Source organism: Nycticebus coucang, chromosome 10, assembly GCF_027406575.1.
Source record: "Nycticebus coucang isolate mNycCou1 chromosome 10, mNycCou1.pri, whole genome shotgun sequence".
Lineage (NCBI taxonomy): Eukaryota > Metazoa > Chordata > Mammalia > Primates > Lorisidae > Nycticebus > Nycticebus coucang.
In genome coordinates this window covers 105,582,665-105,607,465 of record NC_069789.1, presented here as the reverse complement: position 1 = coordinate 105,607,465, position 24,801 = coordinate 105,582,665, and the positions used below count along the sequence as shown (strand labels likewise).

The window sequence follows — 24,801 nt, the reverse complement described above, 5'->3', positions numbered from 1 at the left end:
TCCCTCACCTCCCCAGCCGGCTTCCTGTGGAAGGACAGATGCTCCTGACAGCCCCACACTTGGGGCACTGCTCAACCCCTAGCAGCCCCAAATAGGGCACTGGGGCAAAAGCAAGGGGCAGCAGACAGTGCCTGGATTTCAGAAGGCCTGGGTCTGTGAGAGCTGGGCATCCCTCTTCCTCCCCAAGGACACTCTGGGCGGTGCCTGGCCTAGAACTGAGAAGGTGGGGTCAGATCAAAGCCTCCTTCCCCAGCGGCCTCTTTGTTCTTCGCCTTTATAAGGAGGAGGGGGTGGGGCGGAGGAGGGAGGGCCCTCTTTGCTCCCAGCCCACACTCTTCCACCCCTGGCAGGCAAGGCTATGATCCCCCAACCCCAACCCCGGCCCTCTCTCTCAAAGGTGTCCTGGGTGGAGCCAGGGTAGGGGCGCTCCTACCCCTGCAGCTGTGCTCTACCCGCACCATGCCCCCCGCAGCCTCCACTGGCACGATGCCCACCCGCCTGGCACCCAGCCAACAATCGATAGGTGGATGTTGTGTTGATTAGCTCGGCCCAGCTGCGGCACCTAGAGGCAGCGTGTGAACACTGGGAGGGGGTGGGGGCGCTGGGGATCCGGAGACCAACGCGGGTGCTGGAGTTTGTGAAGCCCCCCAACGCCGTGCACCTCGATCAGACCTGAGGCCCTTTCAGAGAGGACGGGGCCCTCTCCCCTCCCCACCTGAGCACAGACTTTGGTTATCACCATTCACGTTAATTCCATGGCTCTGGCTGAGGCCTGGGGTGGAGGGTAGCCCTGCGGGCTGGGCGGGCTCAAGTCAATCCCTCCCTCCATTCGAGGCTGCTCTTCAGAAAATGACCCTGTCGGGGTGCGTGTGTTCGTGTAGGACCCCCACCTCAAACTTCGATCTTTACCTGGGGCGACAGGCTGGGGCGCGGAGGAAGGGTGGAGTCAGCCGAAGACAGCTGCGGGCCAGGTCTAACAGTCCTGGGTTCGAGTTCCGTTTCTACTGTCGCCCAGGAGGGTGTCTATATGTTGCCATGGAAACCGACTTAACTGCTGCCCCTGCCTCCCCAGTGACGCCGTGGGCGGGGCAGAGCGGGGGCTACCGGTTAGCTGCCGTTGCCCCGGACCGAGAAGTGTGAGGGTCTCATCCCACTAGCTGCTGCCCCAGGCACTCCCACGTAGCGGACCAGGGCGGGCGCGCTCGCTCCCGCGTCCGGGGCCAGCGCGCGGATCCGCCGCAGATAAGAACGCATGTGCGAGGGAGATGGGGCCCAGTCGGCTTTCCGCGCACTCAGACACACACCCTCACAGTCAGACTCGCACACTTTACACAAACACACGCCCTTGCCCGCTGCCTGGTCCCCTGCAGGTGCGAGGGCGCATGCCTCTGGGACCGCGGGAGCTGGGCTGGGGGGTCCTGAACTCAGACCTGCCCAACCACGGGCGCTCGGGCCAGCCCTGCCCTACACTCACTCTCCTCACAGCCTGGGCCCTGCGCCGGCGGCTGATTCAGTCGCCGGGTGTGTCCCCATGGAAAGCTAGAGCTGAGTCCGCTCGTGGGGTCGAAACGGGCTGAAGGAGCTGGGACATTTTCCGGGCACCCGGCCCTACCCACGAAAAATCCTCGAGGCGTGTTCCCGGGTGTGGTTCCAGAAGGCTGGGCAGGCCTGCAAGTTTTGAGGCGTCACCGATCTCCCCTAAACTCAGCGGCTCTAGGCAGCTGCGGGTGGGGCTCTCAAGGAGCTAGGCCTGCTCTCGTCTTTCTTACTCACTTTCCCTTGCCTTGTCTCCACGTCTGAGAGCCTGACAGCCCTGAGTCTTTGCGACCCGAATCCTGCTCCACGCTTCTTGGGGCTGCAAGTAGCCCATCCCCCTCCAGACTAAACCCTGAAGTTTTGTTCTTTTTCTGTGCCCGCTCCTTTTTTTCGTCTTCCCTTTTATTAGTTCCTTCCTTCCTTCCCTTATTCACTCATTCAGCACATTATAAGTGCCTAGTGGTCCCTTCTTTCAGTTGTCCACATTAGCAAAGTCGTCGGGGGATCCCCAGCGTTGACGAAATTGAAAGGGTGCACGCTGACTTCAAATAGCAAATAAAATCCTGGGGCATGAGGTCATCAGTGGTGATGCCCATTGGTTCAGGCCTGGAAGTGAGGAAGAGGTCCCCATAGCAACCGACGGTGCGTCCCCAACCCAGCATAACCTAGAGAGTGGTGTTCGCCTTATCTGCTGAGGCACCTTGGCTGGGTGCTTGGGTTGGAGTGGGCAAGATGAGGTGGAGCTCAGCTGCCAAGGTCCTTCAGCCCTAGCCCAACCACGTTCGTATCTTTCTTGAGATCTTTTTTCTCACTCCAAGTAATGGTCAGCACCCCTTAACCCAGAAAGATTATAAGGGAGTTATTGGCGAGAGCTTTGGGGTCCTGAGTGCAGAGCTGCTGTCACCGGGAATGTCAATGTGAGATCCTTGCGTTCATCTGCATATCGTATGCATCTCATTTGCATTCTCTTCATTTAAGGTCAAATTGGGCAGACATCTCTACATCCCCAGCCCTGTCTCTTGTCTGTATCCAGAATCTGTCCCTGTGGACTCTGCTCAGTCGTCCAACTCCATACCTCACCCCTCCTCCCACTCTCCAGGGTCTCCGGGAGATGGGCGGGGGCAAACCATCTAAAAGAGAAAGGATAAGGAATCTGCTCTCTCTCTGGATGTTTGGTGACAGATGGAAAGTGTTGGTCTGTACTGCCTAGAGAATAAATTGGCAAAGCTAGTGGGGGAGGGGGTAGTGCCCGGCTGGGTTGAGGGTCTCCAGGGCCAAATCACCCACATGCCTGGTGGGGTACTGAAAGTAGGGATGCCTAGTTGCGGCAAGGGGTAGGCCTGCCCACCTGTCTAGTGCCAAGGCAGTTTCCTTCCTCCAATTAAACACTAATGAGGTGTCATTAACCCTTACCTTGCCTGCCAACCCTCAGGTGGAACTCAAATTCATAGTCTCACACTGGGGAGAGGGAGAGAGGAGTGCCTTTGAAGAAGCTAAGAGGCAGTGAACTCAGGGGACTAGGAGACAAGAAGGCAGGGCAAGAGACACCAGTGGTATGCACTGGTTATCCCTGTGGGCTTCTGGGGGATTCTAGACATGAATGTCCCACTGTCAGAGTGCATTTCTTTTCTTCCTTGATTCAATAATTATTTATTGAGCACCTCACCTACTCCTACTAAATACCAGGCTGCATGCTGGATGCTGAGGATACATACTTGCATAAGACAAGATCCTTTCCCTTAAGGAATCTTCACATTACCCAAGGAGACAGACTGGCCAATGAGTAATTATAATGCCAAGTAGAAACCCTTACATAGAGCTCTGAACAAATGCTGTGAGAACACAGGGAAGACTGGCAAAGAAAAACAAAGAGAGAGGATGTGTGGAACCAATGATGTTTGTGTGTCTGACCAGTGTGGGTCCCTGTTTAGATGTGTTTTCAGTCCTGCTGGTGTTGCCCTTGCAGAGCTGTGTGTTTTGCATCTGTATGTATGTGTGTGGTTGTGTATGTGTTTTGTCTGGATCTCTCCGTGTCTGGAATCTCTTCTGAACACACACTATGGTTTTATTACAGATCAATGTTTGCCATGAAGCTCTTGCAAAGATTGGCCTGAACCTGCCTAGCCCAGGGGAGGGGAAGTAGAGAACTGATGTTGGCTCCTTGGGAAAGAGTAGGCAGACACTATCTTCACACATGGGGGTCCAGACCCCTAGCTACGCATGTGGCAGCAGGATGGCCAACTGAGGCAAAGGGTTGGCCCTGGGCCTTGGTAGGGTATGCCCAGGCCATAGTCCCCTCTGTCCCTGACTCCTTAGAGGAAACATGGGGGTTACAGCCACCACTCCCCACCAAGATCTCAGGGCCTCTCCCCCAAGCTGTTCCTCCTCTGTCTGTGGAGGAGCAGGCCAGCTCAGACCTGTCTGCTGGCTCTCTGCCGAGGGAACAGATCCTTTCCAGGGGACCCAAGAGGGTTAGGAAATGCTGGGGCCTACTGGGAGGCTGCCAGATACTTTGCCCTGGCCCTCTCCATCTTGGATTCTCCCCACCCACTCTGGGGTGCCACTTTTCTGGCTGTTGCCCAGTTATAACCACCTTTGCCAGGGAAGCCCTCAACCACTGGGAGAGGTCAGGAGCCAGAACTCTGGCAGTTAAGACTGGTGGGGGGTTATGCTACTCAGAGACCTTGACTCCAGTTCCTTTTGTCTCCTTGCAGCCACTTTTTAGAAAGCGAAATTTTGGTGAAAGTCTAGATCTAGGGAGATTTTTTAGGTGTTAAGGAGAGGCTATAGGGTCTGAGATGTCTTGGACTCCTTCCTGTACAATGTCAAGGATGGGGACTTCTTCTTTTTTTTTTTTTTTTACTATAACTTCCTCTTCCCCTCATTCCATCTATTCTTTTCCTACCCCTTCCCCTTCCCTATCCTCCAGGCCCTAGGTCACCTCTCTCACTGTGACAACTATTGGGGAAGCTTGAAAATGGGGGGGAACAAATGGAAAAGAGAGTCTGGGGCTGGTCTAGTTGCACAGACCTTAGGAGGTAACCTCTTAATAATGATGGGCTGGGCAGTGGCTCATGCCTGTAACCCTAGCCATGGTGGGTAGATTGCCTGAGCTCACAGGTTCTAGACCAGCCTGAGCCAGAGTGAGACCTTGTCTCTAAACATAGCTGGGAGCTCTGGCGGGGTCCTGAAGTCCCAGTTACTTGGGAGGCTGAGGCAAGAGAATAGCTTGAGCCCAAGAGTTTGAGGTTGTTGTGAGCTATGATGCCACAGCACTCTACCAAGGGTGACAAAGTGAGACTCTGTCTCAAAAAAAAAAAAAAATGGATGAAGAACCCTCCATTAATCAAGCACCTCTTGAACCCTAAACATCATGCTAAGTGCTTCCCAGACACTGTGGATCTTATTCTTCACAGCAACCAGGTCCTTGGGGTAGAGCATTATTACACCCATTTAACAGGTGAGGAAGCAATCTCAGTCAAGTGACCAGCGTAGCTAGTGGGGGGTTTAGAACTGGAATTCAAAACACATTCTTCTTAGTGAAGTATCCTAAGAATGGAAAAGCAAATATCCAATGTACTCAATACCAATAGGAAGCCTGTAGATGATCTAATTCATGCCTAGGAGAAAAATTCATTGCAAGTTAGAAGGAGGAGGAATGAGGGAAGGAGGAGGGGGAATACGGGGGCTGGGATGCTCCCACTTAATGGGGATAATAGGGTGGTAAAAGGCAAAAGATTTATACGATCTGAAGAGAAACCAGAGTATGGCACACCTTTTGGTGCAAGACACAACTACGAAAGGGACTCTAACAAATTCAAATGTTGTAACCTGGTTGTTTGTCCCCTCACATTAACCTTAAATTAGAAAAAAAGAAAGAACTGGAATTTGAACCCAGGCCCATGGTCTATGCTGTTAACTGTCAGGCCATGTCACCTCCCTCTCAGCTTTTCTCAAAATACATTCAGGGACTCATAGCTCTAGTGTAACAGCCCAAAGACTCCTCCCCCACTCCAGGTGTCTTGGCTTGCTGGACTCATTAGAGAGATCAGGAATGACAAGAATCAGAGGTTATTACACCCCAACCCCACCCACTGAATCCTGCATCCTAATTTCCTGTGTCCTGGGCTGCATACCAGTGCATCGTGTTCCTGTTGTCAGCCATGCGTATGGTTCCATGCAAACTCATGGACATTAGAGCACCAGGGAGCCATGCTGACACACACACTTGGAAATCAGAAGATATGTACATCACCCTCCTACTGACACCAAGTGTTCATGTTAGGACCACACCAACAGCCTGCTTGTGCTAGAGCACACATGGGCCCTATGAAAGGTGCAGAGCCTGTGAGTCGTTCGTGTCTTGAGCTGGCGGCTGCCTCTGCTGCTCACACACGTGCCAGGTGCCTTATTTGTTTAATGAAATATTAATCCATGGCCCCCAAAGTGCCTCCCTCGTGTCCTCCCCTTCCCCAGGCCGTAGCTTCCATGACTTATGAACACAGACCAATTCTGTGGTTGCCACCGGCTGTCCTGGGAGCCACCTTGGACCACACAGCCAGAGAGCTCCCTCTGCCCCAGACCTGCTCAGCTCCCTGATTCCTTGGGCCCCAGGGAAGGAGGGAGAGCAAGGCACTATGTCAGAGTGTTCCCAGGGGCCTGAGCTCAGTATCCTTGGAGAAGTCATGGGAGCCAGCAGTGTACCAGCAAACTTCAGGGTCAGAGAGAAGTGAAGACAGAGCCTGTAGGAGAGGAGAAAGGAGGCCTGAGGTGTGGAGTGCAGATTGAGGTGGCAAGACCCCCTCAGCCCCCAACTGCTTCTCCTCCCCTCCTAAAACAACAATAGTCCTTTCTCCTTGCTCCCTCTGCCAAAAGTCATGTAGCTTCTATATACTTTTCTATCTTTTGGCTAAAACCACACAGCCTTCTCTCCCTGAAGTTAATCTTTACCCCACGTACTATAACTTCCCTTTAACCTTGTAAAATGAAAACATTCCCACTTGTGTTTCTTACTGATTTGCTACATTGTTAGTATAAGCGAACTTCTTTAGGTGCTATATAAATAAAGCTGTTCACATGGTTTGGTGCAGGCTGCAGAGATCAGCTGCGCCAGACCTGCCTATCCCATCCTTATCTCTTGTGTGATCTTTGTCTTGTATGTGTCTTATTTTCTTCATTCCCCACCATTCCCACTTTGGTACATTTGCTCTTCACTTTGCACCCAACCAGGGACCAAAGTACGGCATAATAGGTGCATGCAGGTGAGGGAATCCACCGTGAGAAGAAAAGTGAAATTGCACAGTTCACAAGTAAATTTGTTTTGGGGGGTGATCATCGTTGGGAGTAATAAATTACGGGACAGTCAGGCTCAAAGGAGCAAGAATTCTTTAATGATTAAGTCTGTGTTAAAAACCTGTGGCTGTCATATTCATATCACCCAATTAGAGCAGTTTCTCTACTTTATTCAAGAAATTTGTCCTTGATTTCCTGAGGAAGCCCTGTTAATGCTGCTACGTGGGACAGAATAGGGGAAAAACTGCATGTTTATTATACAGCCAACAGACCTTCTAATGTTCCTATTGATGCTTTCTCTCTTTGGGGACTAGTTAGGGACTGTTTAGATCCTAATCATGAACATACGTGTCCCCCTTTTCAGATGATGAATGTTTCTCCTTCTGCTCTGGCAGAAACACCTAAGTATTATAAACCCCTTCCTTTGAATCTCAACAAGCCTTACAAAATGAGGAACAGAAGTATGATGAGGAGTGTTTCTCTTCTGGGCTATTGGCTATGGCTGGACTTCGTGTCTCCCCTCCATCTAAACCTGCACTGATTTGTCTGCAACCTGACCCCCACTTTCTAAATTTCCATCACCACCACAACCTTTTGTTACGTCTGGACATTCCAAGTCACCTTTGCAACTGACCTTGGAACAAACTCATACACAAAGGGGTTCTTTAGCTGACTTTTCTTGCTTTACAATTATTATTAATATTATTATTATTTTATTTTTTTTGGAGACAGAGTCTCTCTATGTCGCCCTTGGTAGAGTGCCATGGCGTCACAGCTCACAGCAACCTCAAACTCTTGGGCTTAATCAATTCTCTTGCTTCAGCCTCCCAAGTATTTGGGACTACAGGTGCCTGCCACAACACCAGCTATTTTTTTGTTGTTGTAGTTTTCATTGGTGTTTGGCAGGCCCAGGCTGGGTTCAAACCTGCTAGCCCTGGTGTATGTGGCTGGTGCCCTAGCTGCTGAGCTACAGGCACTGAGCCTTGCTTTCCAATTATTAAAACTGTTGATCAACAAGGCAATGGAGCTCACTAGCACCAGCCTCTTCCTTTTAAAACCCTTAGAGAGCGGAAACAGGCTTGTGCACAGTATGGTCCAACTGCTCCATTTACTCTTATCTTATGGATACTTTGTCAATGATACTCTTCCTCCTAATAACTGGAAGTCTGTTGCAAAATCATGTCTTTCTGGTGGTGATTACTTATTATGGAAATCAGACTGGGCTAATCCTACTGCAGAACAGGCAGAACATAATTGGCAACAAAATACCCCTTTCATTGGTGGTGCCTGTGGCTCAAAGGAGTAGGGTGCTGGCCCCATGTGCCAGAGGTGGCAGGTTCAAACCCAGCCCTGGCCATAAACTGCAAAAAAAAAAACCCTGTATATATATATATATATTATATACAATATTTATAATATATAATAATAATTATATATATATATCCCTTTCATTGCAGATGTTCTTCTGGGAGAAGGACCTCAAGCCTCTCTGGAAGTTCAATTACATTATCCTGGTACCCAGCTTCCTGATGAATGTATAACCTTCCTCCCTGGGTTTTTCCTTTTCTCTATGCCTTTTCTCAGGATGCCTGCTTACTCTCACATGTTCAAAACTGAGATGATCCACAGAACGTAATCTACCCCCCCCCCAATCTTCCTTATAAGCAGTCCATGCTGCCCCTCATTCCACAGGAAACAGCCAAAGAGACACCATGCCCATCACCCCACCTTCCTGTAATAGGTAAAAAAAAAAAAATGCGAAGGTCTAAAATACCCCTTGGTGATATTTTTGTTTTTCTTTAAATTTTGCTTTCAGCTTTCAGGAGTTAATATTTTTTGTTTTAATTTGATAATTGGATATGGGTGATTTATATTGGATTTAAACTGTGAAACTTTTATATTTACTGTAATTTAACGTTAATGTTAAAAATACGTAAAAGTATTTTTTACTTGGTAACCAGTGCTTTTAATAATGTGGTTGGCAACAAACCAGCAACTATGTAGAAGTGCCATAAAACTTCATTCTTTGACTATTGGGAAAGCAATTCAGATCCTACTCTAAAAGCATTTTCACATATTGAAAGATTCAGACGGATCTGTGTATTGAACTTATCTGCACTTACTTAACATACACCTGACTTGCAGTAATCTTTAAGTAATTCTGCAAAATCTGGCATAACTATGTAAAGTTATTGCTTTTGATAAATCATCTGACCCAGTTATTAATGAAAGAATATGGATTTGAAATTTTTTAAACTAAATAATTTATACTGTCACAGAAATAGTTTTGTTCCTCTTGTTTACTGGGTGTGATTTCCCAATGCACTGATGTGAAAAGGTAGAATGTCTAAACTAACTTAGTTATCTGGTGAGGAGTGTATTTACTGTGATGAAAATGAGACAGATGCCATCAGACTTTTGTGAATCAGCTGGGATGTTTTCACTGATAAACTACATATATCAGGTGAGCATTCATTACAAATATTTGTATCTGCCAAGGTGGAGCCACTTTAAAGAGTTTTTGTGGGGGGGTTGTTTTTGTTTTTGAGACAGAGTCTCACTATATCGCCTTCAGTGGAGTGCAATAGCATCACAGCTCACAGCAACCTCCAACTCTTGGGCTTAAGCTATTTTCTTGCCTCATCCTCCCAAGTAGCTAGTACTACAGGCACCCACCATAATGCCCAGCTGTTTTTTTGCTGTAGTTGTCAATTGTTGTTTGGCAGGCCCAGCCCAGGTTTGAACCTGCCAACCCTGTTGTATGTGGCCAGCGCCCTAGCCGCTGAACTACAGGTGCCAAGCCTGAAGAGTGAGTTTTATCTTGTATCTAAAGTGGATACCAGTGTATGCTTAAACAGCAAGATTTTTACTTGCTAGAGAATCTGTTTTAATATAGTGGTTTTGCCTCTGATTATTTATAGGTGTTATAAATTTTAGAATCAATTTCTCTTTAAGATGGCTCAGATTTTACAACTCTTATGCATATAAAATTGAATTGAAGTTATTGTGCCTTTTTTTTTTCGAGACAGAGTCTCACTCTGTTGCCCTCAGTAGAGTGCTGCAGAATCACAGCTCACAGCAACCTCCAGCTCTTGGGCTTAGGCGATTCTCCTGCCTCAGCCTCCTGAGTACCTGGGACTACAGGAGCCCACCACAAAACCCAGCTATTTTTTGTTGCAGTTTGGCCAGGGCCAGGTTCGAACCTGCCACCTTCGGGATATGGGGCTGGTGCCCTACTCACTGAGCCATAGGCACCACCCATGCCCTTGTTTTCTTTATCCAAATTTTAAGTTCAAGTTTCATACAGTAACTACATCCTGTTCAAACAAATATAGTCTAAATTTTTTTTATGGTATTACTTTTTTTTATTGTTGGGGATTCATTTATAGTCTAAATTTTTAAAGCTGTATATTGTTCTCTAAAAGTAAGAATAACAAAGTCAAAGCTAATTAATTCACAAACTTCAGTGAAACCCTTCATGTCCAAATCTTCTTGATGTTGTGAATTGTACCCCTTCCAATTTAGTTTCTTCTAATCTCTAACTTAACTGACAGTTATCTTTCAAAATTTATACACGTTAAGATTAAAATTGGGCCTCTGCAATAATAATTCCTATTTCCTCTTGTATTTTAAGTGTAAACTAACATATACATAAACTTTAACATCAGGTAGTGCAGACACGATTTGTTATGACCTTTCCAGTTTTGAATTAGATTGCACCATTTCATAGATAAAGGAAACTAAATATATTACTGCACTTTTAAGTTTTCAAAACAGTGTTTAAAAATTACATTATTTTGGGGCAGTGCCTGTAGCTCAAGGAGTAGGGCACCAGCCCCATATACCGGAGGTGGCAGGTTCAAACCTGGCCCTGGCAAAAAAAAAAATTACATTATTTTTATTTTTTTAACTCAGTTAAAAAACACTACAACATTCTTTCAAAAGAGGCCTCAGAATGTGTTCCCAATTTTGTATATGGATGTAGGTTTTATAACCAACAAAAAAAGAAGCTACTATCAAAAAAAAAAGGAATGTACTGACCTGCCAAGGAAGGAACAAGTACATGTCCCAAGAATTTCCTACTGCTTATATTATTCATTATATGACGACATTTTATTGGCCCACCCTGATTCTTTTACACTGATCATTATTCTCACTGTATTACAGGACTCTCTAACTGCCTTTCGGTTATGATAGCCCCAGGAAAGATACAAAGTGTTCCCCCTTTTTCTATTTGGGTCACCTCATTGAGAATCATCAAAAACTCCAAATTCATACTACCGATAAGTTAACTACCCTGAATGATTTTCAGCAATTACTGGGAGACATTAATTGGCTCTGCCCCTCATTGCAACTTACTACGAGAGACTTAAAATCCCCTTTTGACATTCTTTTTTTTTTTTTTTGAGACAGAGTCTTTCACTATGTTGCCCTTGGTTGAGTGCCATGGCGTCACAGCTCACAGCAACCTCAAACTCTTGGGCTCAAGTGACTCTTTTGCCTCAGCCTCCCAAGCAGCTGGGACTATAGGTGCTCGCCACAATGCCCGACTATTTTTTTTGTTGTAGCTGTCATTGTTGGATTTTTTTGGCAGGCTCGGGGCTGGGTTCAAACCTGCCAGCCCAAGTGTATGTGGCTGGTGCCCTAGTTGCTGAGCTGCAGGCTCTGAGCCCCTTTTTGACATTCTTAAAGGACCAGCTAACCCTTCCTCTTCTCGTTCTTTAACACCCACTCAGCAGAAGCTCTAACCAAAGTTGACTGTGCTTTACAAAGGGCACGCCTTACTCACATTAACCGTAATTCTCTTGCCTATCTGCTATTTTTTCCTACTTCTCATACACCTACTGCTTTGTTATTGTAAGCTCTTGGTCCATTAAAATGGATGTATTCGAGCACAACACCAAAACGGTTTTTTTTGCAGTTTTTGGCCGGGGCTGAGTTTGAACCCGGCACCTCCGGCATATGGGGCCGGCGCCATACTCCTTTGAGCCACAGGCGCCACCCCCTAAATGAGTTTTAACTCTATACTATGAAATGGTAACCGTCCTTATTCTCATGGAGCTGCCTCTGGCAACTTATAAGAAATTATCCCAATTTCATTTCAGTTAATCTCCTCACTCTTAAACTTCAACTTAAGAAGTTAAAGAAGGGGCTACTTGGGAGGCTGGGGCAAGAGAATCGCTTGAGCCCAGGAGTTGGAGGTTGTTGTGAGCTATGATGCCACAGCACTCTACCCAGGGCGACAGCTTGAGGCTCTGTCTAAAAAAAAAAAAAAAAGAAGTTAAAGAAGGGGCTTGGCGACTGTGGCTCAAGGCGCCAGCCACATACACCTGAGCTGGCGGGTTCAAATCCAGCCTGGACCCACCAAACAACAAGGACGGCTGCAACCAAAAAAAACAGCCAGGCGTTGTGGCAGGTGCCTGTAGTCCCAGCTACTTGGGAGGCTGAGGCAAGAGAATCACTTAAGCCCAAGAGTTGGAGGTTGCTGTGAGCTGTGATGCCACAGCACTCTACCCAGGGCGACAGCCTGAGGCTCTGTCTCAAAAAAAAAAAAGAAGAAGAAGTTAAAGAAGGGAGAGATATGCCCCAATACACCTCATAGTCTTCTCTCTCATGCCCTTTTTACTTTCAGTTTCTTAAATGTTCATATCTAGGGGCACACAGCAGCAGAGTGATTTTGGAATGCACCCAGTTCTAAACATCCTGAGGTGCTATGAAAGGATCCTCTGACTAGTATTTGGCAAGGGCCTGACCCTGTTGTAATATCGGGGAGAGGACATGTTTGTGTTTTTCCTAGAGCAGCTGACAGCCCTCGTTGGCTCCCTGAACGGTTGGTCAGACATGGACCCAGAAGACCTTCTGTGCCACCAAGAAGGTGAAATTGATACCCCAAGTAATCTATTGCCAACCCAAGACCTCCCAGAAGATGAAGCCCTGACATGAGGACAGCTGAAGAAGCTGACCCACAGGGGAACTGATCTTGTGCAACGTTGTGGCAAGCCAGTCACCCCTGAAAAGCTTTTCACAGCTATGATAGCTATTGTTTCTTGTTATTGTTCTGCAGAGTGGGAGTCAAGCAACTCCTCCAATTAAAATCATTTGTTCACAAATTGGCACTAAGAAATAAAAAGGGAAGAGATGTGGGGTGTGGATTGTGAGGTGGCAAGACCCTACAGCCTGGGACGTGTGTTCAAGGAACAGCCCCCAACTGCTTCTCCTCCCCTCCTAAAACAACAATAGCCCTTTCTCTTTGCCAGAAGTCATGTCGTTTCTATATACTTTTCTATCTATGGTTGAGACCCATAAAATTGATTTGATTTCACATCTTTTGCCTAAAACCACACAGCCTTCTCTCCCTAAAATTAATCTTTACCCCATGTACTATTACTTCCCCTCAACCTTAAGATGAAAACATTCCCACTTGTGTTTCTTACTGATTTGCTACATTGTTAGTATAAGCAAACTTGTTTAGGTGCTATATAAATAAAGCTGTTCACATGGTTTGGTGCTGGCTGCAGAGATCAGCTGCGCCAGACTTGCCTATCCCATCCTTATCTCTTGTGTGATCTTTGTCTTGTATGTGTCTTATTTTCTTCATTCTCCACCATTCCCACTTTGGCACATTTACTCTTCATGCTGGTTCATGAAAGTGGGGCCCTAGGGAGAGGACCAGCTCCATGGAGAGAACTTCAGCTTCCACAGAGGCCTCAGTCTGCAGAGAGATAGTTCAGAGGCCAGCCCTTAGACAATAGTGTTTTTACACTGTAGTTTGTAACCAATAGTGAAATCAAATCATTTTTATGGGTCTCAACCAGTTTTTTACTTTTTTATTTTTTTATTTTTTAAAGAAACAGAGTCTTACTTTACCACCCTGGGTAGAGTGCTGTGGCATCACAACTCACAGCAACCTCCAACTCCTGGAATTAGGCAATTCTCTTGCCTTAGCTTCCCAAGTAGCTGGGTCTACAGGTGCCTGCCACAGGACCTGGCTATGTTTTGTTGCAGTTTGGCCAGGCCGGGTTTGAACCTGCCACCCTCAGTATATGGGGCTGGCGCCCTAATCACTGAGCCACAGGCGCTGCCCATATTTTATTGTTTTTAATTATAAGACTAGAACAGAAGAAAAACATCAGAGTGTATCCTCTGTAGTAAGGATAAGTATTTTTCCATAAAACATTGTTTCAGTTGTGTATGTGAATGTGTATGTGTGTGTACAAAACTCCAGTGCAAAATACTCATCTTACTGTGGGTCATAGAAACAATTGGACTCACAGTTATAAACAAAGATTTGCACCCCATTGACAGAGGCCTGGGTCCTTCCATGGCCCAGATGCCACAGGGAGAGGCCTAGGCCTTCAGATCAGCTCCCAGGTATGTAGACAGTGGCCCAGATCTTATACACAGAAACCTTGTCCTTAAAGAAGCCCAGACCCCATGAATAGATGTCTATAGACAGACATAGGCCTTATAGCTAGAAGCACATATACTGTAGACAGAACTGCCACATACAATTGAACAGTTTGTGCATGGCATAAAAGAGCCACCCAAGGGGAAGTAGAGGCTGACATCAGCCCAAGCTCCCTCACTAAGACAGAGAGAAACACAGAGCCACCTCCCACTGAAGGAAGCAACACCTTTGTTTTTGCACCAAGGTACCATTTGCCAAGATATGTACCCTAGAGCCTTGGTCTGCACAGAGAGGTGCTTTTTCTCATTCACACAAAGGCCTGAATCAGCCAGGAGCCTGGGACAGAGGCCCAGGTAAATAGCACCAGATCCCATGGACACAGCCTAGGACCTAGAGAGAGTATCTCAATTTAAAAACCAGAGGTTTAGGCCAGGCTCAGTGCCTCATGCCTGTAGTTCCAGCACTCTGGGAAGCCAAGGCAGGAGGATCCCTTGAGCTTAGGAGTTCAAGACCAGCCTAATCGAAAGCAAGACCCTATCTCTACTAAAACTAGCCAGACATGGTGGTGGGTGTCTATAATTCCAGCTACTCAGGAGGCTGAGGCAAGAGGAACTCCTAAGCCCAAGGGTTTGAGGTTGCTGTAAGCTATGATACAACAGCACTCCACCCAGGGTAACAAAGTGAGACTATGTCTCAAAATAAAATAAAAACCAGAGTTTTAGAACCCACCCATAAAGAGAGCTGCTTAAATCCTATTATGAGGGCTCTAGATTCTCCAAAGAAGAGCTCAATTATTATTGGAGGGTTGGTGTGGGGTGCTAGATTCTAAGAAGTATCTGGGCACTGTAGAAAAGGGCCCGAATACTTAAGCAGGACCCAGATTCCATAAAGACAGATATAAGAAAGTGGAATCTGACATCCTAGACCAACCAGCAGGCTCCTACTCACTATGAATATGGGCAGCCTCTCTGTTGACTGTGGACCCTGCAGACACAAGCTGACCTCATGGAGCAAGGATTGTGGGTATGAGAGAGGGCTGGGGATTGTGGAGTAGGCAAGTAAGCTTCATTAGGGTGAAACAAATCTCCATGGACACTAAGAGAGAGAGGGAGGGAGAGCTGTTTGTAAAGTCCCCGCTGCCACCCCAAGGGGCCTAATTTATTTTCCGGCTCCTGAGAAGGGAGAAGAGCTCTCTTGGGGTGGAGAAGAGCCACTGAGAACAGAGCCTGCTCCTGCCTGGCAGCAGCAACACAAAGAGGCTGCTTTAGATGGCACGGCCCTCCCCCACGCCCAGCACCTGTGGCAGACCTGTGGTCAGGACCTGATCTGCTGCAGATAAGTGGATGGAGGTGCCTGTATGTTCTCCCCCCTGAAGTACAGAAGTACAGAAGCACACCTGTCTCCCTAGGCACAGGTGGTTGGCTTGGGTTCTGAGACCCAGTCAGGCCTGGTTCTGCCTGGTGACTCTTAGTCTGAGCCTCTCCAAAAGAGAACCCCCCCCAATCAGGATTCTGGACTCTTTCCCTGAATTCTGCTTCCTAGGAAAATAAGAGAGAAGAGGAGAGCAGGGCTGTGTGTGTGTCAGAGGAAGTGTGTGGGTTTGCGTGTGAGAGTCACTGTATGTGTGCCTGTGTGCGGGTGTGTGTTTTATGTTTCTGCAGCTCCTTCATCCCCGTGTGTCTTTGAGAGTGTTTGTGTGTCAGGTGCCTGTTTCTGTGCTCCCTGCCTTTTTCCTGATACGTGTGTGTACATATGCATGTGAGATGTGTGTGTTTGGGTGTCACTGTTAGGACAGTGACTGTGGTGAGAGCTGCAACACAAGGTGCTCTGCCCTCTGCCCTCAGGGGCAGCACCTATGAGAGTAGGAGGGAGGATGCGGGGGACACCCTTGGCTGCACTGGAAGGGGGTCCTGCGGAATGAGGCCAAATGCTTTGCGAATGCTCAAGGAAAGCCGGCTGTGCTCCAGCTGACCTCTTCCTTCTGTGGGCCCTGTTGCAGAAGTCCGTGTCAGCAATCACTACTGACATTCTTGGGTGCTGAGCTCTCTTATCCTACCTCCTCTATTCCAGCTTCAGGCACAGAGAAAAAGGGGACATGAAGGGAGCCAGGGGCCAGACTGTTCAGAAAAGAAGGGGGTCTAATCCAACTTATTAGAGGTCCTGGATCCCCAGCTACTCCTCTAGCCTCCTGCATATAAGATGGAGATCCATATCGTAGGTTGCCAAGTCCTCCTGGGAGCGCCAGCCTGGGGAGCAAAAGGCCAGTACTAGGTGCAGCAAACTGAACCAAAGAAGGAAAGGCTAGACGCGCGCCGGTCGTTCCCGAGGGGGCAGCACAGTCTCCACCTCCCACGCGCCGCGCGCTCCCGACTCGAACGCGGCGGGGCCTGGAGGGAGCGCGCCAGGGGCGGGGCTTCAGGGGCGCGCCCGAGAGGGCGGAGGGAAGGGTTGGGGGCGTGGTCTAAGGCTGGGGGCCGGCGGCGGCGGCAGCCGGGAGCTGGGAAGCCGAGAAGCCGGGAGCGCGGGGCTCAGTCGGGGGGCGGCGGCGGCGGCGGCTCCGGGGATGGCGGCGGCTCCGCTGCTGCTGCTGCTGCTGCTCGTGCCCGTGCCGCTGCTGCCGCTGCTGGCCCAGGGGCCTGGGGGAGCGCTGGGAAACCGACATGCGGTATACTGGAACAGCTCCAACCAGCAGTGAGTCGGGGACCCTTGGAGTCCGTGGATCCTATGTAGGCGAGGGGAGCCGGTGGGAGTCCTGGGAGAGCCTGGGTGGGACTCCTGGGGGGCCAGAGCCGGGGGCTGGCAGCCCAGGGAGAAGGGGACGCACTCTGTGGGTGGCGTGAAACTCCGGGTGTGTGAGAGACGCTGTGGAGGTGTAGTAAGGAGTGCTCAGGCCGTGCGGAGAGGGCTGCTGAGGGCCCCCACCCCATCTTGGCTCCTCTCCACACCCGCCGCTGGAACAGCGTGCCCCTGTCCTATAGTCCCCCCCAACGTCACTCCCTTTAGCCGGGTTGGGGTTGGGGGTACCACTGTGCTGAGGATAGGCCGCCGCATTTGGGGACCCAGGGATGACCTGTTTTCGGCCATGAGCGTTTCTGGGGGTTCTGTCTACGACTCCTGATCTAGAAAGTGGGGTCTAGAGCAGAGGCGGGGAGTCCGAACAAGCACCTCCCCAGAACGCAGGCCAAGAGGTAGTCCTGGCTGTGTGCACAACCCGGCTGGGGTGAGCTGGGCTGGGCCGCCGAGTTGTGGGGCGTTGGGAATGTTGCTTAGCTACGATGGGAATGTGGGGTACCGGGGAAAGGGAAGAAGGCAGGGAGATATTGGCGTGTCACACACGCACACACACGCCCGGGCTGGGGATGGCTTATGGCTCCAAGTGTGAGCAGGCGTGCGCGGCTGTCAGTGTGCGTGTGTGTCTGAGTGTGATTTGTGTGTCTGCGTCGACGATCGTCTGGGGGTGGGAGCGGGCGGCAGGTCGGGGAGGGGGCTGCGGTCGGTGTCCGCGTGGCTGGCCGCGTCTGGGCTAGGGTGGTTGTTGGCGCCGCCGCGGTCTGGGTGGGTGTCAGGGCGGCCCTGTGGTTTCCCCGGGTGCTGGCTGCGGGGCCGGGTCTTCATTTTGCTCAGTCCTTGCTGCCCTTGCCTTATCCTCCCCACCGGGCCGCCGTGTGCATCACCGCGGCCACCTCCATGTGTGTTCGTGTGTTGGTAGGGAGCATCCCTGGGGACGCGGGGGTCACTGTCACACCTGCTCGGATGGTAGAGGTACCACTGCCTCTGGCTCCCCACCCCGGGGACGACTAGGGAGCAAATGACGAGACTCAAGGGGAGAGGACCAGGAGGGCCGGCGAGACTCAAGGGGAGGGGACCAGGAGGGCCGGCGGCCTAGACCCCAACCTCCCGGGGGAGGGGCCGCCGCTCGCCGTTCCGCTCTTTGTTGTTTGGGGCTCTGCGCCTCCCCCCTCTCCCTCCTCGCGCCCGGAGTGTCAGACTGGGGGTGGGGATGAGCCAACGACGCCCCCCTCTCGCTTCCCATGGAAACCTCGGGGGTGGGGATGTGGCCCCTCCCACCCGGAGCGGGACTCCCATAACTTCGGGGGGCGCTGGGGGTTGACTCCCCTGCTCTATCTAGCTCATCCGCCTCCCCCTGCGCCCTGCTAGAGTTCGGCGGGGAGTAGAAAGCTCGCAGGTGAGGGGCCCCGGGGCCCCTTGGGGCACCTCAGTATTCTTCTGGGACGCCAGAGCCGGGGATGGGGGGGGAGGACGCGGGAATAGCCTTGGGAGGTGGCTGTTGATCAGGTTCCCCTCCCCCGCATACACCTGGGCGCAGGTGAAATCTCTGGGAGGGGGTGGGGGAGCCCAGGTTCTGGGAGCCTCCTTTCTGTCCTCTCTACTCCCGTGCGGGCTTGGTCCCACAGAGGTAGGAGGGGGAGCACACCGAGCCAGGAGGCTGCCGCCGCCCCCGCTTCGCTTCCCCGGCCTTTGTTGCCGCTGCGCCCGGGCTCCCCGGCTCCTTCACTGCGGCAGCCGCGGCCCCATAAATCGTGAGAGCGACGTGCTCCGGAGCCGAGAGTGGAAGGGCCGGGGAGCTGGGGGCGGGGCCGGGCCGAGCCACAGGCTCCCGCGCCCCCTCCCCCTCGGTCACGTGAGCTGAGCTCCTGGCTCCCACCTCCTGTCACGAGTGGAGGGTCCTTGCCCCTTGGGGTCACGTGGAGAGGGTCTTACGACCCCGCCTCCTCGGGTCACGTGGGAAGGTGCTGGTGAGACACGTGCAGAAGTCTCCTTTGACAGACCTGGGGGCATGTCCCTGCATAACCACCGCGACCTACCCTTCTGACCCCGACTTAGTCCCTTTATTTAGTCCTGTGGAATAGGCTAGACCTGATCCCAGCCTGGCCCAGAAAAGGGATGGAAGGACTACACTGGAGGGATGGCTGAGAGTGTGAGGTCAAGGAGTCCCCTAAGCCGGGAATTGAATTTGGGGGCTCCAAATATATGACCCCCGCCCCCGGCCTGTGCTTCATTTCTTTGCGAACTGAGAAGGGTGTTTGTTGGTATTCTCGCCTGTCTCAAGAAGCCCCAGTAACATCTTTCTGTAGCTGTCCCTCTGCCTGGCTCTCTCTGAAATGTTGTTGCTGACCTCTTTCATTCATACATTCACTGCACACGTATTTACTGAGGCTCTACTACGTTCCTGATGGTCTTTCCAGTCACCGAGCCGTGCCCCGCACCCTTCTGCGTCCCTGATTCTCTGCTTTGCGTCTCTCTGTCTCCGCTGTCGGTGGGCCTCTCTGGCCTCTGCCCCTCCGAGTGTCTTCCGTCCCGGTCCTTTTCCCTCCCTCTAGCTCTCTGGCTTGCCGTTTCGCGTCGTCTTCCTTCCTTTCCCTCCAGTGAATCTGGTCTCTGTTAATCCCCCCTCGCTCGTCTCTGCGTCTCGCTTTCGGCGGGTCTCTCGCTCCTCTCCGCCGCTGCAGATCAATAAACCTTCGCCGCCGTCGCCGCGGCTGTCGCAAGGAGGAGGGGCTGGGGTGTCGGGCGCGCTGGTTCTCTCCCATCCGACGCTGCTCGGGAAAGCCCGGACCCGACCCCGGGTGGCAAGACTCGGACAGGCGCGCACCCTGGCCGAAGGCTTCTGGGGGGCGCGGGGGTGTTGGCGTGCACGCGCTGCCCCGCAAACGTTCCCGCCGCCACCAGTCCCGTAGTCCCGGGAGCGCGGACCCCACGCCGCGCGCACGTGGTGCGGCCTCGCCGGCTGGAGCGAGCGGCGCGCAGCCTCGGGGGCGCGCGCTAGAGGGAAGAGCCTGGGTCCGGTGTCTTCCTCCACTCCCTCAACTCTGCATCCGGGTGACCAAGGCCTGGGCCAGGAATTTAACAAATTCAGGAGGCCTTGGGATCCTTTCCCTATACCCTGGTCTTGTCAGACACCCTGTTTACTTGCCGGGGTGGGGGAGTTACTCCTTCCCTGCTCTCCCTCCACCCCCTCCGCGGATACTCAGGGCGGAGTGCGGCTGGCGAGGCTCTGAGGAGTGAAAAAGAGGTATCGGGATGAGATTTGGGGTTGGTGAGAGTCGGGAAAGATCGAAATAACGGGGTGAGGGGCACTCCTCTATGGGTGTTTCGACATTTGCCTTTGTGCAAAAGAGATGGTTGGCTAGTAAGGGATGAAGTAGGGGAAGAACAGAGAACTGGGAAGAGGCAAGGCACAACCCAGTCCCCAGATCCCAGTCCCCTATCCTCCTGGGGGGTGTGGCCCTGGAGGCGGGGTTAGCTTCAGAGCTTCCCTGGGGCCTCAGCAACTCTCCTCACTGGCAGGGCGAGGGAGGATGACAGATTCAATTAAAGAGCCCAAGCCAAGCAGACAGGTTGGGTCTCCCAGGAATTGCGGCTAGGGAATTCCAGGCACCCAGCCCTTCTGTACCATTGACCTCTGTGCACCAACTGGGCACAGCCACCCCATTAACATGTCTTTCACATGCCCTGCTTTGTGGTCATTTTAGGGGTTGTTCCTGCCCCCCAGTACAGGGATAGGTAAAAGGTGGCTTTTCTTCATTTGTGGTCCCCAGTAACTTGTCTATAAAGCTGGTCCTGCCCTGTTAAGGAAAGTGAGTTACCTATAAGAATACATCAGGAGGTGGCTTACTCCCTTCTGGAATGGGGCGTGTTGTAGGGAGAACTGGGTGCTGCATCAGGGAAGGCTCCTTCAGAGAGGGACTGGACACATGGGTGAGGCTCAAGGACAGAAGCCCAGTGTGGTTCTGCAGCTGCTCCAGTCCTCATCATTGGCAGCCCCCTCCCCAAAGCCTGAGGGAAGAGGGTTGGGGGTGGACAGGCAAGCCTCGGTGGCAGCTGGGAGTCAGGCCTGGTCTAACCCGTTTTCCTGCTCCCAGTGCCCCAGGCCAAGGGTTCTGCCCACCTGAATACTGGGGCCAGGGAGGGGCCTGAGTGACCCATTACTCCCATGGGAACTGAGTGGGGCTGGTGGCATTCCTCATGACTCAAGAAGGCTGTGCTCATTCTTACTGGGGTGCCCAAACACCAGCTGTCCTCTGTCTGCCTCACTGCCAGGCTTAGAAGGGGGGTGCTTGTGTAGCGGGCAACACAAGCAAAGCCATGGAAGTAGGATAAGGTGGGGAGGGACCCTCAGGGCCTCACCCCAGGCAGAGGTCTCTAAGCTCAGCTGGTTTCCTCAATGGACCTAATTACTGTTTGTGGAAATGGGTGGGAGTCAGGGATACCAGCGTGGGAGAGTAAGGAAAAGAGCCTGGGATTGCTGGGGTCAACCAGACTGGCATGAGCTGTGCGTACACCACCAGTAAGTGGGCGGTGGGCACATCTGCGTGCGCGCCACAGAACTCGCGCGTGTCTATGCATGAGGCCATTATGCATGTGTGTGTGAAGGCAGAGCCCATCAGGCTGGCCTGGGGTGGACTGGCAGCAGCGGGGAGCATGCTGGGAGGGGGCTCTCCCATTTCACCCTGCGCTTGCGTCCCTCTCTCTCTCCTCCGAATTCCTACCAGGAATTCGAATACCTTGTACCAAATACCTGCTACCGAATTTCCAGGAGTAGACGGAGGAAATCCGGGCCTGGGTCTAGGAGTCGATGGGCCCTGCGCCGTTTCCTTGGCAACCGAAGCGCACGTTCCTGTCTTCCTCCGCCCCGCCCTCTCGCCCCCTCTGTGGCGGCGGTCCCGGCTTCCCTGTGCCTTTGGTGCCCTCTGGTGGCCACCGGGAGAAAGGCGGACACCAAAGGCGAGGGCACTGGAGGATAGTAGGGGACCGCGGCGTAAGGGAGACAAGGGAGCCCCGGGGACCCTGGGGAAGGTCTGCGGCGCGGTGAGTTGAAAAGGGGATTGGCTCTGGGGTTTCTTCTCCCTGACCCGCTTCCTTTTCCCCACAGCCTGCGGCGAGAGGGCTACACCGTGCAGGTGAACGTGAACGACTATCTGGACATTTACTGCCCGCACTACAACGGCTCCGGGGTGGGCCCCGGCGCGGAGCAATACGTGCTGTACATGGTCAGCCGCGGGGGCTACCGCACCTGCAATGCCAGCGGGGGCTTCAAGCGCTGGGAGTGCAACCGGCCGCACTCCCCGCACAGCCCCATCAAGTTCTCGGAGAAGTTCCAGCGCTACAGCGCCTTCTCGCTGGGCTACGAGTTCCATGCCGGCCACGAGTACTACTACATCTGTAAGTGACTGGGAGGCGGGCGAGGGTGCCTGGGGCCAGGTGCAGGGCCGGGGACTCCTGGTTTCAGCTCCGACCGGGCCGGGAAGCTGGGAGAGGGGCTCGGCCCAGGTCTAGACCGTAGGGTCACTGTTCGTGGGAGGAACATTTCGGGATCGGGACTTCAGGGATCAGAGTTTCTCGAGGGTGGGACCAAAGAGCTTGTAGGGCTGGAGGTGGATGCGCAGTGAGCAGCATCCAGAGGGGACCGCCCCAGGGCGCGGTTCAGAGAGCTCAGGGCACAAGCGGCGGAGTGACTCAGGCCCGTCTCCCCGCAGCCGCGCCCGCACACGGACCGCACCGGCAGTGTCTGCGGATGAAGGTGTTCGTGTGCTGCGCCTCCAGTGAGTAGCGCGCCGCGCCGCCTGGCCTCGGCTCCCCTGCTTCGGGCTCCCTGCTTTCCCGGGCGGGGGCGGGGGACACCGGCGCGGGGCCTGCTCCAGCCGTGGGGGGAGGGCCCCAGCCCTGACTCTCCCCTCCTCTCTCCCCGCCCGCCCCGCCCCACAGCACCGCACTCCGGGGAGCAGCCGGTCCCCACCCTCCCCCAGCTCACCATGGGCCCCCACGTGAAGATCAACGTGTTGGGTGAGTCTGCGGCGCCCTCTGGTGGCCGCCGCTGGCCCCGCAGCCCCGTGCCTGCGCGCGCATGCCGCCCCAGCGCCACCTCGCCCGCCCCTGCGGGTGGTCCCTGTCAGACCCCGCTGTTGCTGCTGCTGCTGCTACCGCTGCCGCCGCCGCCGCCGCCGCCGCCGCCGCCACCCCCGCCATCGCGTGCTCCCGCCTGGAGCGCAGCCCAGCCCTCACCAGCTTGTCTGTCCATTTCTTCACAGAAGACTTTGAGGGCGAGAACCCCCAGGTGCCCAAGCTTGAGAAGAGCATCAGCGGGACGAGCCCCAAACGAGAACACCTGCCCCTGGCCGTGGGCATTGCCTTCTTCCTCATGACGCTCCTGACCTCCTAGCTCTGCCCTTCGGTTGGCAGAGAGAGATGGGATGGGGCTGGGAAAGAGCAGGGAGCCTTTGGCCTCTTGTGGGAAGCCTAACAGTGGGGCCGAGACCCCTACTGCCATGGCTGGAAGTGGGGGTCTGTAACGTACTACATCTGTACCTGCTCCCTCTGCCCCCCCACCCAGGTAGGGAGGGCACTGTAGTGGAACCAAGCGCAGGGACAGCCATGGGCCCCAGGTGGCCTTGTGGCTCTGGTAGTGTTTGGTACCAAACTTGGGGGCCATACAGGGCAGTGTTCAGGACTCCCTGCCCTCAGGTACCTTTCCCTGACTCCTGGTGCCCTCCCTCTTTGTTCCCCCAGAGAGACAAATAATGCCTCCAGAGAGAGCAAATCAAAACAGGGGAGACAGCCCCCGTTGCTCTCCTCCAGGGGCAGAACATGGGGAGAGGACTACATGGGCTAGAGGGTAGCACCATCTGCTGCCCCCTTCCTCTGTTTACAGCAATAAGCATGTCCTCCTCCCCCACTCCCACTTCCAGGATTGTGGTTTGGGTCTAATCCAAGTTTACAAGTAGACACCCCTGGGATGCGGACATGAACAAAGATGGCAAGAGGTGGGCATTGGGGTGCCAGGAAGGCATGTACAGACTCTATATCTCTATATATAATGTACAGACGGACAGATCCCTCTCCCTCCTTAACCCCCCTGTCCTTTCTCAACTTCTCCTTCCAGCTTCAGACCCCTTCCCCACCAGGCTAGGCCCCCTACACCCGGGGGACCCCCTGGCCCCTCTTTTGTCTTCTGTGAAGACAGGACCTATGCAACGCACAGACACTTTTGGAGACCGTGAGACAACAATGCCCCTTCCCTTCCAGCCCTGAGCCGGGAACCATCTCCCAGGACCTTATCCTGCTCACCCTATGTAGTCCCCACCCATCTTCCTGGGCCTTTTTCAAGTGCTTTGGCTGTGACTTTCATACTCTGCTCTTAGTCTAAAAAAAATAAACTGGAGATAAAAATAACAGTGTGTGTGATTTCAAGGGGTCATCACCCTTCTTTTACATTGGTTAAGCCAAATAGGTCACAGGGGTCTGAGTGAAAGAGGAGTGCTAGGGCCCAAGAGTCAATTGAATACTCTTCTGTTGTTTGTCTCCTGTATGAGAGGCAGCTCTGTGCGGAGAGAGCAGCAGGGACTTCAAAGCTGGGCCTGGTTGATTCTGAACAAATTGTTTAACCTAGCTGAACTTTAGGCATCCCATCAGAAAAATTAGGTTGAGGCGGTGCCTGTGGCTCAAAGGAGTGGAGCACCGGCCCCATATGCCAGAGGTGGTGGGTTCAAGCCCAGCTCCGGCCAAAAACTGCAAAAAAATAAGAAAAATTAGGTTGAACAATACCT

At 52.5% G+C, this 24,801-nt stretch overlaps 1 protein-coding gene across 3 annotated transcripts; it reads left to right on the top strand.

Annotated features, from left to right (window-relative positions):
* The first annotated feature begins 16,694 nt into the window (after window positions 1-16,694).
* EFNA3 (ephrin A3) lies at window positions 16,695-24,427 on the top strand. 3 transcript variants are annotated; one of them, XM_053605509.1, is made up of 5 exons: window positions 16,695-16,927; window positions 22,131-22,420; window positions 22,735-22,800; window positions 22,964-23,041; window positions 23,287-24,427. In XM_053605509.1, exons 1-5 carry the CDS (start codon window positions 16,800-16,802, stop codon window positions 23,415-23,417), a joined length of 693 nt encoding a protein of 230 aa, XP_053461484.1. In that variant the 5' UTR covers window positions 16,695-16,799; the 3' UTR covers window positions 23,418-24,427. The 3 variants fall into 3 exon arrangements, with proteins under 3 accessions (XP_053461484.1, XP_053461485.1, XP_053461486.1); XM_053605510.1 differs by having other exon boundaries at window positions 16,717-16,927; window positions 23,290-24,427; XM_053605511.1 differs by lacking the exon at window positions 22,964-23,041 and having other exon boundaries at window positions 16,717-16,927.
* The last annotated feature ends 374 nt before the right edge of the window (window positions 24,428-24,801 follow it).